The sequence below is a fragment of the Hibiscus syriacus genome, unplaced genomic scaffold (genome assembly GCF_006381635.1).
Source record: "Hibiscus syriacus cultivar Baekdansim isolate YM2019G1 unplaced genomic scaffold, ASM638163v2 tig00002793_pilon, whole genome shotgun sequence".
In the NCBI taxonomy this organism is placed as follows: domain Eukaryota; kingdom Viridiplantae; phylum Streptophyta; class Magnoliopsida; order Malvales; family Malvaceae; genus Hibiscus; species Hibiscus syriacus.
The window spans coordinates 1,992,607-2,004,804 of record NW_024061944.1 but is presented as its reverse complement, the minus strand read 5'-3'; the positions used below and the strand labels follow the sequence as shown (position 1 = coordinate 2,004,804).

Sequence of the window (12,198 nt, the reverse complement as noted above, 5' to 3'; positions counted from 1 at the left end):
TTAGATATACTGACTGCACAGTGTGGACATCCACAAAAATTAGATCTTCTATGGGAGATTGCATCTCGCAATCCTACTTTCACCTCTAGGCGCGTGCTGTAAAGAGAAATGGCGATTCTAACTCAGCTGATCTAAGAGTGCAACATGTTTGATTACATAAATTCCCCCCCCCCAATTTGTACATATCTAAAGATTAAAAAGGTATTTTAAAATCAAATTTTAATATTTATATCAAATATTTATATTATTTTTATTAAAAATATTGATTAATTCATTGATTTATGTTCGATATTATTTTAGATTCATGACTTAATAATTATAAAAAGATAAATTATATTTTCAATACTTCATGTTTATATTTTTTAACTAATAAAACCTTAAAAAATAATAAAATACATTATTCAATTAATAATAATTTTTCACTTTTAAGAGTACTTACTAAATTAATAAAAAACTATAAATATGAAGGATATAAAATGTATTGAAAAACAAGATAGAATCTTTATCTCACACCGTGTAGCGTTTGAATATTCTTTTTAAGGTTAATGCTTAATATATGCATTCATTGTATGATAGTCGTTGAGTTGCGATCAAACATATCTTAATATATTTGAAAAATACATTAGGCTATAGGTTAATAATTACCCGTAATATAACCATGGATCAAACTGCTTATTGTTGTATTGATTATAATGATCAGTATTTTAACATCTTAATTTTATTTTATTTTTCATTTTAAATTCGTCTCTTGAAATTTTAAGAAATAAAAATCAATTTTTTGATGCATAACCTAAGCATAATATAATGTCTTAATTGATGATATGTATGAAATAGTATAGTTAAAATGTGTTAGATGATCTCCACATAATTTTCAATGAGATTGCTTAAGTTTATGGAGCATATGAAATTTAAGGAAAATGTAGGTAAATAACACAAAATCGAGGAACGTCGAGATGTTAAAAGGCATTAAATATTGAGATCAGATTTGCTATAAAGGAATTTAATGGGGGGGGGGGAGCATGAGTAATGCGTGAAGCGCGTGACACGGATGCCTTTAAGGCAGCGTGATAAGAAACAGTGACTTGGAGCAATGGTGCCTGGGATTGGCCAGCATAAATAGACAAAGGGTTATAGTATTGAATGCCGCTTACCCTCTTCCTCTCTTCTCTCACACACCAGCATCAACACTGGGAAGAAAGAAGGATTTAACAGTGACTTGGAGCAATGGTGCCTGGGATTGGCCAGCATAAATAGACAAAGGGTTATAGTATTGAATGCCGCTTACCCTCTTCCTCTCTTCTCTCACACACCAGCATCAACACTGGGAAGAAAGAAGGATTTGATCTTTTCAGCTAAGTTTTAGTGGGGAAAATCCAAACAAAAAAGAAAAGAAGCGAAAGCCTTCCTTAGGGGACCCCCCAATATAATAATCTCTTTGCTTCTTTGTCTTTGCATTAGCCATTGAAGAGATTATCGCAGAGGAGAAAACAGAGTTGGGGGAAGAATGTTTGCAGCAGAGAATGGACTCAAAGGTGACCCAAGGCTACAAGCCATATCTGACGCCATTAGAGTGGTTCCTCACTTCCCAAAACAAGGTTCTTTTTTCTCTGTTATTGAGATTGAATTTGTTTTCTTTGAGGATCTTTGATTAATCTCGTTGTTTGTTTGTATGGTTTATAGGGATTATGTTCCAAGACATAACAACCTTGTTGCTGGATCACAAAGCGTTCCAGCATACCATCGACATCTTTGTGGATCGCTACAGAGACATGGATATCTCTGTAATAGCTGGTACTCTGCATCTTGTCTCTTCTCCTCAAACACCCATTTCTTTGCTTATTTTTTTAAGAAAACAGTTAAAACTGCAAAATTTGTTTCCTTGTTTTCTGCTTCTACTTTTACTTTTGTAATAATTATGTTTCTTTAGGAAATGATTTGCTCAGTAAACTGATCTTTTACCCTTGAATATTCTTTCCCTCTGTTCTGTTTTATCCTCCTCGTTTCTCTTACTACTGTTACGGGTTGCTTTTCCTTAATTAGGAGTTCAATGTTGCAAATTTAACTGTAGGAGTGGAGGCTAGAGGATTCATGTTTGGTCCATCAATTGCCTTAGCCATTGGTGCGAAGTTTGTTCCTCTGAGAAAACCCAAAAAATTACCAGGTACTTACTAGCGTTATCTCTAAGTGTATCAGCGAGGGATGAAAATCTGGATAGTTTTTTAAAAAAAAAGAGTAATGATATTTGGAGTACGGAACTGAGTCAACTGACTGCTTATATGTAGGTGAAGTAATTGCTGAAGTTTATGAGTTAGAGTATGGAACCGACTGTTTGGAGATGCACGTCGGGGCTATTCCTCCCGGAGAACGTGTCATAGTAATTGATGATTTGGTCGCAACCGGGGGAACCTTGTCAGCTGCCATAAGACTCTTAGGTAAAATTTGGGATTTTTTCTTCTTCACAAGTTTATTGATGACTACCATCATATAACATGAGGTTAGTGTTTAAATAGAACGTGTTGGTGCTAAAGTTGTCGAATGCGCTTGCGTTATCGGACTCCGCGAGGACAAGGTAAATCCTTCCCTCCCTCGTTTAAAAGATTTGTGATAAATTGAAAGATTTTGAGAACTTTGTGATGTTTGCTGCACTGTAATAATTGTCCTACTGGTTTGGAATGGAATGATCGATGGCATGGGGTTTGATTGTTATCATTTTTCAGGGGCAGCGCAGGCTTAATGGAAAGCCACTCTATATCCTTGTGGAGCCGCGCGAAATAGATGGTTGTTGTTAAGGTATATTTGTTCTTATCATGGATTTGCTGCATAATGGTAGAGTTTAGTGGACATTTTTATGAATGTGTTTTGGACCTTTGTAGTAATTCAAGGCTTTGTAGTGGTCGATTATCTCAAGTTGCTGTTTTGCAGAGGAAAAAAACGAGGGACGAGCAGCCAGCAGCTTTGCTGGTTAAGTTATGTTTCCTAATTGTTGGGCAAGGGAATATATGTCCCTTGACAAGGCTCATTTTGTATGATTCTTTTTTTCTTGTTAGTTTTGTGTATCTTTGTCCTTAGGCTTGAAATTGTGTTCCCATCCACAAATAGAAGAAATGGCGTTTCTTCTTACGTATTATTTGCCATTAACTGTGATTTGTGTCTCCTCTTAGATTTGCTTAAAGGTATTTATGCCAGACGCCAATCTGAATTCGACATTCAAATTCAAATCCTCATATATTCGACTTTCACTTGTGCAAAACTCAAAACAAAGTAGCGTGCAAAACAATGCATCTTCTCTGCACTACATTTATTGGAATAGACGGAATCACATAATTCATCAAAATGCTAGTCTTAATATACTATTAAAAAAGTCGCTATCGGTTTTATTATTGTTTAAATAACAAAATCGGTAAAAAATGATGAAAACATTATTAGTCGCTACCAGTTTTGTTATTATTGGGTGTTTTACTAGATTTGATAAAAATGATTAGAAACATTATTAGGCGCTACCGGTTTATTATTGTTAGACACTTTTAATAGAAATATTAAAAAAATGATGTTTTAAATAAAAATAATAATATTTTTGATATTTTTTTTTACAAATTTTATTATTTAAACAATAACAAAATCGATAATACTATTTTTAATTGTATATTAAGATGCCGCACTCTAAAACTTTATTATAATTCAATGTAATGCTGCTGTTAAACACTGCAGTGTCTGATTGATTACCAGGAACTATTGAGTAGAGACTGACACTGTGAATATATTAATGGATAATCTTTTTTAATTATCAATATAAAATATAAAAATAATTGTTTAAGATTACACAAATCAATTTATTTCATTGGTTAAATATATTGTCGGATACTATTTTTATAATTACCTTATAGACTTGTTTATAACAAGTATTTAATATTATCGATTTTTTAATTATATATTTTTTAATAGAAGTAACTAATAAAAAATATTTCAAATTGTAATAAAGACTTACAATCACAATTGTAGTACATAATTAGGACAATTTATTATAATCATTGAAAAAAAATAGAAATTTAAAATTACGTAAGGATCATATAAGGAAAAATTAAAAATCTAACAAAAAAAAACTCGAGCAAAGATATATACAAATAGATCTAATCATATTGGTAAACGAATTACAAAAGGGGATCACATTGTTGAAAGGACACCGACAAATCGTAAATCAGAATCGAGCGACGTAAAAAACTATCAATGAACGCAAATTGAATATATCCACACTCAATATGAGATTCCAAAGCAGTGAAAATCAACAAGATAACGGATAAATGTCATCTTGATCAGTCGTGACGGTGCCAAACCAAACATTAAAAAAGATAAATGAAAAAAATGACGAAACTACAAAAAAAAACATGTTAAAAGACAAAAGAAAACGTGCCACAAAAACATAAGAAAACATGTCATACCAAAAGATTTATTGAAAATAAAAATAGAAAAAACTAAAAATACGATATAAAAAAAGAAAAATACAATAAAAAATAACGACAGTCGACAACTAATATTAAAATTGATGTCATCGTTATCTACAAATAAGAAAAAAAAGATGAGAGACAACCATTTTAACATAAATAATTGAAAAATCATTTATTCAAGATAAGAAAAGGTATATGACCAAATCCAAAGTTTAGCACAATTCCAAAGCCAGAGGTTTAATAAAAGAAAATATTAGTTAATTTGTTCAGTTTAAAATTTAAAAATACAATGCCGAACTTTTCTAATCTTAATGGAGAAAATGCCAGCTTGCGTTCCTTCCTTCTATAAAAAAGCCGTATCACTCCAGTCCCCTGTCCCATCTTCGTAACTCAATGCCAAAAGTTTCTACTTTCGTTAATTCAATTTTAATAATGTTTTTCATTGTTTATTGTTCTTATATCAGCTGATTAATTGAACTGCAAGATTAGAAAGAGAGATTCAATGGGGGGCAGCCTTGTTTTCCAGTTTTTTGAATGATCTGTAAATCTGTTCAGCTTCCACCAAAATTAATCAATTAAGTGTGAGGGAGAAGGTACTGTGTTCTTGGATAATCGGTCGAAGCGATATAAAGGGAATTTAGATGGCGATACTGTATGCTCTGGTTGCTCGTGGATCGATGGTGCTGGCGGAGTTCACGGCGGCGTCGACCAACGCAAGCGCCATTGCCAAGCAAATTATAGACAAAACGACGGGAGACAACGACATTAACGTTTCGTATTCGCAAGATCGATACATCTTCCACGTCAATGGACTCACTGTTCTTTGCATGGCAGACGAAAGTGCCGGAAGTAAGTCCATCATCTTTTCTTTTATTTTTCCTCTTAAAACTGAACTATAATTGATTAAATGGCTACGTTTCAATTTCGGTTGCCAACCATTTTCGATTTGTTCAAAATTAAAGGAAAAATAAGATATGATTCGGCGATTGATTAAAAGTTCAAGTGTGAAATTTCAATTCTAGAATGGGGAAATGGTAAAAAAAAATTCTTTCCGGTGGTGATCATATCATTTCGGCAACGGTAGCGATAGATGTTATGTTTTGAAAAAAATAACACTCATCTTCGGGTTTTGAAGGAATATTTCAATTTTAGCTCGACATTCTTTTGATTTTTCACGAATCAAATCGAGAGTTAATTGTTAGAATATCCTTCTGGTTAGCAATTACTTTGTGATTTCTTATTTGTTAAGAACCCTTTTTGTCCAATGTTGCTGCTGATGAATATTTTCTTTGGTGACGGTGAATGTGTTTATTGTACTTTTTTGCAGGGGGAATTCCTTTTACATTTCTTGAAGACATGGACCAGAGATTTGTCAGGACATACGGCCGAGCGGTACTTTCAGCCCTTCCCTATGCCATGAACGATGAATTCTCAAGTGTTTTGAGCCAGCAAATGGAATATCTCCAATGATCCTAATGCTGATAGGATAAATCGCATAAGAGGTGAAATGAATCAGGTCGGTTCTAAATGCTTGAAACTAGATTTCTCTTTGCGTCGCATGAAAATAAAATTTCTATTTTGATCTGTGTTTCCAAACTCCAATCATTTGACATGTTAATTTATGGGAAGCCCTACGATAACTGCAATTATGGCCATAGCCTTATGTTTTCTTTTGTGCTCTAATAGGTGTGAAACGTTATGACAGAGAACGTTGACAAAGTTTTAGAGAGAGGTGATCGCCTAGAATTGCTGGTTGACAAAACTGCTAGTATGCAAGGAAATACCTTTCGCTTCAGAAAGCAATCTCGCCGTTATAAGAACACAGTGTGGTGGAGAAATGTCCGGTTTACGTATGATTTCTGAACTTTAACCACATATTTTGTATGTTTACATTGACTAGATTGAGTTTGGAAGTTAAAGTTACTAAAGAATTGCATGATTTTCCAATAAAAGAGGTAGCTTTCTGTGTAAATTTGTTCCTTGAAATTGCAGTGATGGTAGGATAGGTGAATTGATCACTTACTGACTTGCTGGGCATATTGCAGGGTTGCTCTCATAATCCTCCTCCTGATTATTGGTTATATTGTGCTTGCTTTTGTTTGCCACGGGTTCACGATACCTTCCTGTATCTAAAACGGGGTAAACAGTTTGAGAGATTCCAACACATTCTGCCCCTTCTTCCTCCGTTTTGGTATACTTTGTTTTTTTTAGTCTCTGCTTGGGGATGCTTCTGTTTCAATCTCATCTGCAATGACTCGTATTTACTTTTTTGTTTATTCAAGCTACAACTTTCATGCGGCACTCAATGGTTGAACTTGAAATTGGTTGGCATTTGTCTTTAATGACATTAGTTGACTAATCATATTTATTCCAAGACGATTAGACAATAAATTTTCGTGTGAAAAGTCTACTTTTTTTTTTGAACAATGACAACCGAATTTCATTAATAAAAATGAAGGAATCAATATTATAACGCATCCAAAGATAAAATTTGAGAATATAGCCACTAAAAAATCATACATAAAATAAAAACATTAAATCCAAAGATACGGAAAGACTGAAACCTTCCAAACATCAAAGCAATCTAGTAATCTTCATAAAACCCAGTGATAAAGGAGATGTTTTATGATATGATAAAGGAGTGGAGAGTGAACCAAACAATTTGATAGATTGTTTCGCTATACATTTCTGATTATATCGGCAAACGTTTGTTTACATAGGAGGGGATCTGACAATACATGACCACCGACAAAACTAAAAAACAATTATCGTGAGGATCTTTGTGGAAGCACCAACACGACCACAGAGGTATACAAAAAACTTACCGAAAAACATAAGGAACGTGCCACAAGAGTAGAGAAAAAACATACACAAGAGCAGATAAAAACGTGTCAGAATGACATATATTTTTATTTAAAAGTGAAAAATCTCAAGAAAAAAACAAATACATAATATAAAAAATAACAACAAAAAATAAGCGTGTCTACTTATCTTCATTGATACTCTTATTTTGCATACTGTAGAGTTGTTTTAGCTAATACTAACATCAACCGAGTGACGCGCAAGCCATTCATGCACGTTTTCGCGGGCAACAGTTGCATGTCTCCTTGGCATATCATTTGTTACTTTAAATTTAGTGAATTATTTACATAACTACTATAATTAAACTTTTTTTTAAAAAATTTAAGTACTTAACTAAACATATAATTAAGGCTTCTATTTTAGTTTCCTATACCATGCAAGCAGCCTTTTTAATGGATGTGCACGCCTTTCAAATGGATTTTCTTTTTGTTTGAAAAAAATTAAATAGAGCTTGAAAAGGAAAATTAAAAAAAAATTAAGAGAGTAATTTTTAATTTGTTTATCTTGCAACATATGATTTAATTCTTTTAGAAAATAGAATAAAATTACCTTTAAAAAGTAAAAAGGAAATAGAATGCAATTTGAGAATCTTCAGTTAAGCCTCCCAAGCCATACTGAATGCATCACCATATGGTTTGGCCGGTCGATTGAGCACAAAATGCATCGCCATACGTAAACGATCACGGATCACCGGAACACAAACGACAAGTATAGATTCAACCTCTGTTGGACTTGCAACTTCGTACCCGCTAGGGAAAAGGCAAAACTTACTTTGGCTTATTAGTTGAGTGTCGTTTAGGGTTTTGGTGAGGTATCGAAATAGTCGAATGTCATTGTGTGTTTTGCTCCCAATATTTGAACAGTATTTTCCTCACATTCCCATGTTGGCCGCCTGCGAAGAAGGCTAGAAACGAACGGTTGTTTGGATGTTTGACCCTTTTAAGCCCTTCCCAGCTCCCTATAACGAAGGTACATTTCCGGCACTGAAACGTTTCTATCATATTTGAATCCTTCCTTGAAGTTTACGGAGAATAGGAAAGTAGGATTCATACGAAAATAATTCATTATTTTAGTAGTATTTTTGTTCAAACCGATAAGAATTATTCAATATCTAAAAATTGGAAGAGTCTACCGTGATTGTCGTGTACCGCAACGTACCACTAAAGCGATATACCTAAATGTACCACAAGTAAAATTATTTTTATTAGTTTAATATTAAAAAGTATAAGGATTTATTTTATATTAACCATTAATTAAAATTAAATTTTATTTTTAATAGAATTATAATTTAATTATATTTTTTTTATTAAAGCATAAACTACAGAGTTGGTCACTCTTGTTTCATTTTTACAAACGTATGGTCACTCGATTCAAAAGATTTAATTCATAGTCACTTTCGTTTCGTTTTTATTAAGATGTGGTCACTTTCGTTTCATTTTAATTAAGATGTGGTCACTATAACGTTAACTTCCATTATTTTGATAATGTGACACGTTATTAAAAGGAAGAAAAAGGGAGAAAAAATGGCAACTTTCGTCCTATGATCATTTTAAATCATATTAATTAATTTAGTTATAATTAAACATTAAAATATCGATAATTACCTTATCAGACTTATTTCCTTTTGTGTATTGCCATATTAAGCTTTTGTGGGCTGTAGTTTACCTTTCTGCAGATTTCATAGCCAGGAACAGCTAATATAAACACCAAGAAATACTGGGAAATTATTTATCAACAATGGATTCACTACCTCCATTAGAGCTAGCTTCAAGAATTCAATAGTCTTTTCAAGCTCTTCATTGCCGACCACGTTCATTCCGAGTTCCCATCGAGAACAGTTAGATCAATACGATGGATCCATGCCTGGAATTATTCGGGCTTATAAAAAGACTCATGATTAGCAATTTATCTAAACTTTAAGTGTTCAAATAAAAATTAAACCCTTTTACTAACGTGTCATATTATCAAAATAACAGAAGATAACGTCATAGTGACAACGTCTTAATTAAAACAAAATGAAAGTTACCGTATCTTAATTAAAACGAAACAAAAGTGACTACGAATTAAGTTTTTTGAATCGAGTGACCATACTTTTATAAAAATGAAACAAGAGTGACCAAGTTTGTAGTTTACCCTTTAATACAAAATTATAATTAAATTATAATTCTATTAAAAATAAAATTTAATTTTAATTAATGGTTAATATAAAATAAATCCTTATACTTTTTAATATTTATATAATAAAGACAAATTTGCTTGTGGTACATTTAAGTAATCACTTTAGTGGTACGTTACAGTACATGACAAAGCGCTGTAGACTCTTCCCTAAAAAATTAGAAACAATGGCATTTTTACCATTTTAACCAAAAATACTGTTGGTGATAGATTATTACATGGTCACAATTTTTTTCCGCAAATCAAAATATAATTTTAAAATAAATTATTTATCTAATAATGATCTTTTCTGTAAATCAAACATCTGAAAAAATTATTTCTTAACCATTCACCTTTTCCGTACGCTAATTAAGATATTTGGAGAAGCTTATACAAGCACGACTTTAAAAACTAAGAAGAATTTGCAAGTACGGCAATAGTTCTCGTCAAACAATAAATTTTGATAAATTAGGTGTTTCTTCGGTTCAAACGACATTGAAGATAATACGAATGATGTTTATCGTATCCTTATGTCACAAATAAGTCAAGTCCGAAAAAGTATTTGAGGCTCCCGACAATTGTGGATAGAGATGAAAAGGGTGCCTTTGCTCACATTAAGGATAAATTTTGTAGTCGGGTTCACAACTGCTGTGCCTATGTGCTGTCTCAGGGGGATAAAGAGGTCTTTATCAAATTAGGATTGCAAGCTATTCCTCTGTATGTTATGAGTTGTTTTCTGTTATCAAAAAGTTTGTGTTTAGAGTTGAATGGTATTATGGCCCGATTTTGGTGGTAAAATACGAGTCTCGAAGAGGTATCTATTGGTGTGCTTGAGACTCTTTATGTCAACTAAAAGAGGAGTGGTTCTGAATTCTGAGACATGACGAAGTTTAGCATATCACTCTTAGCTAAACCAAGTTGGCTTATGATTACCAATCCTTCATCTTTGGTTGGACGACTTCTTAGAGCTAAGTATTATCTTTTGGGTGATTTCTTAAGCTCGCGATTAGGATTTGCCCCGTCGTATGGTTGGTGTAGTGTTTGGTGTGCAAAGAGTTTGCCTGAGAAAGGATTACAATGGAAAGTTGGAACTGGTGTATCCATTTTCTTCTGGAATGACTTCTAGTTCTCGATAAATCCTCCACGTCGTGTTGATTATGCTCAGGTTGATTCGATAGTGTTTGTTGCTCATTTGATCGATTCTGATGCTATATGTTGTAAGGATGAATTAGTGAGGGACGTTTTTAATGAGGAGGAAGCAAACTTGATTCTCAAAGTTCCAATTTCACAGTTTAACCAGGAACATGGTCGTGTATGGGGCGGTGAAAAGTAAGACGTGTATAGTGTGCGAAGTGGTTATCAGCTACTACTTGGAGGGTGGATGTTTCTCAATCGGTGAAAGCTGTGTTGAATCACATTTGGACTTGTGCTTGTAATGGAAAATTAAATTACATGTGTCAAAATTTACTCAAAATTACATCCCTTCTATGTAAAATCTACATACAAAACGTATTGCAGTTAATCCTTTTTGCTCACGTTGTGGTGCTATTGAGTTGAGCATTCATATCATTGGAGATTGCTATCTTGCACGTTTGGTTTGGTCGAACATGAATTATCATTGGCCCTCTGCTGTAATAGATGCAAATTTTTTAGATTGGTTGAGTTGGTTGTTTACTCATTATCCATCATCAAAGCATGCAGAGATTCTTGTCACAATTTGGAGATTATGGTTTGCTCGTAATAAACTTTACCGTGAAGGAAAACAAACACGAGTGAATGATTTAGTTATTTTTGTTTGATCTCACTGTTTGAATTTTAGCTCTATAAATGCTAGCATTCAGGGTCCTAACCGTTTGGTTACTGTATGCTAGAATCCCCCTCCCCACCCGGCTGTAAAGGCCAACTTTGATGTTCGATTCTCGCAATCCCAACAGCAATCTTGGTCGGAAATTGTTATATAGAATTACCTCTCCTTTCATGATGGGGGCTATGACAGTCGTGCATGATGTCCAGTTTATAGTTGATATGGGTTTTCGGGAAGCCATTATTGAAGGTGATGCAGAGACGATGATAGAGAAACTCTCCTCTTCGATTCATGACTTATCGAAAGTTTTAGTTGATGTGTTTAGGACTGTTACATATTTTTAGGTTATATGTTATATGTGTGTTACTTAATGAGTTGTTGCTTAAATTTAGGAGCATGTTGTTAGTGGGTAGTTGATTTTGTTTTATTAAATTACGAACGTTGCTAAATAAAAATAGTGTTCACTTTCCTTCATCTATTAAGTTTTTTTTTTCATTAAAAATACCAACAATTGACACCATAGCTTTTTTCTTGAGGGACTTGTGTTAGTTATTGCTATAACATGGAAGGTGAAGGTAATTTTTCTTTGATTGCACCGCCTACATTTGATTGAGACAATTATCTAGTTTGGGCAGTGCGCATGGAGACTTACCTAGAGGCTATAGATCTTTGGGAAGCTGTGGAAGAAGATTATGAGATTCCTGCATTGCCGACCAACCCTACCATAACACATCAAAGCACAAAAAGAGAAAAAGATGAGAAAATCAAAGGTAAAAAGCATGTTTATTTGTTGTAGCATCACCGACTAGTTTCACTAGTATTATGTCTCTAAACTCAACAAATGAGATATGAGATTATCTCAAGGTTGAGTACGAGGGATGAAAAATTCGCGAAATGGAAGTATTGAATATTGTATGTGATCTTGAACTGTAGAAG

General features: G+C 33.4%; 1 protein-coding gene, 1 long non-coding RNA gene and 1 pseudogene across 3 annotated transcripts; all 3 read left to right on the top strand.

Moving 5' to 3' along the window:
• Positions 1-1,290: 1,290 nt before the first annotated feature.
• Positions 1,291-2,790, top strand: LOC120150761 (adenine phosphoribosyltransferase 5-like). Of its 2 annotated transcripts, none has more exons than XR_005518554.1 (6): positions 1,291-1,595; positions 1,681-1,791; positions 2,069-2,161; positions 2,283-2,432; positions 2,511-2,667; positions 2,707-2,790. XR_005518554.1 is itself a non-coding variant. In XM_039163392.1 (6 exons), the coding sequence occupies exons 1-6, from the start codon at positions 1,505-1,507 to the stop codon at positions 2,787-2,789; spliced, it is 576 nt and encodes a 191-aa protein (XP_039019323.1). In that variant the 5' UTR covers positions 1,291-1,504; the 3' UTR covers position 2,790. The 2 variants fall into 2 exon arrangements, 1 of the variants encoding a protein (XP_039019323.1); XM_039163392.1 differs by having other exon boundaries at positions 2,511-2,569; positions 2,718-2,790.
• A 2,155-nt stretch (positions 2,791-4,945) lies between these two features.
• LOC120149697 lies at positions 4,946-6,134 on the top strand (annotated as a pseudogene).
• A 26-nt stretch (positions 6,135-6,160) lies between these two features.
• On the top strand, positions 6,161-6,601 carry LOC120150775. Its single transcript, XR_005518556.1, has 2 exons — positions 6,161-6,292; positions 6,488-6,601. It is a non-coding gene; the product is annotated as an uncharacterized LOC120150775 (long non-coding RNA).
• The last annotated feature ends 5,597 nt before the right edge of the window (positions 6,602-12,198 follow it).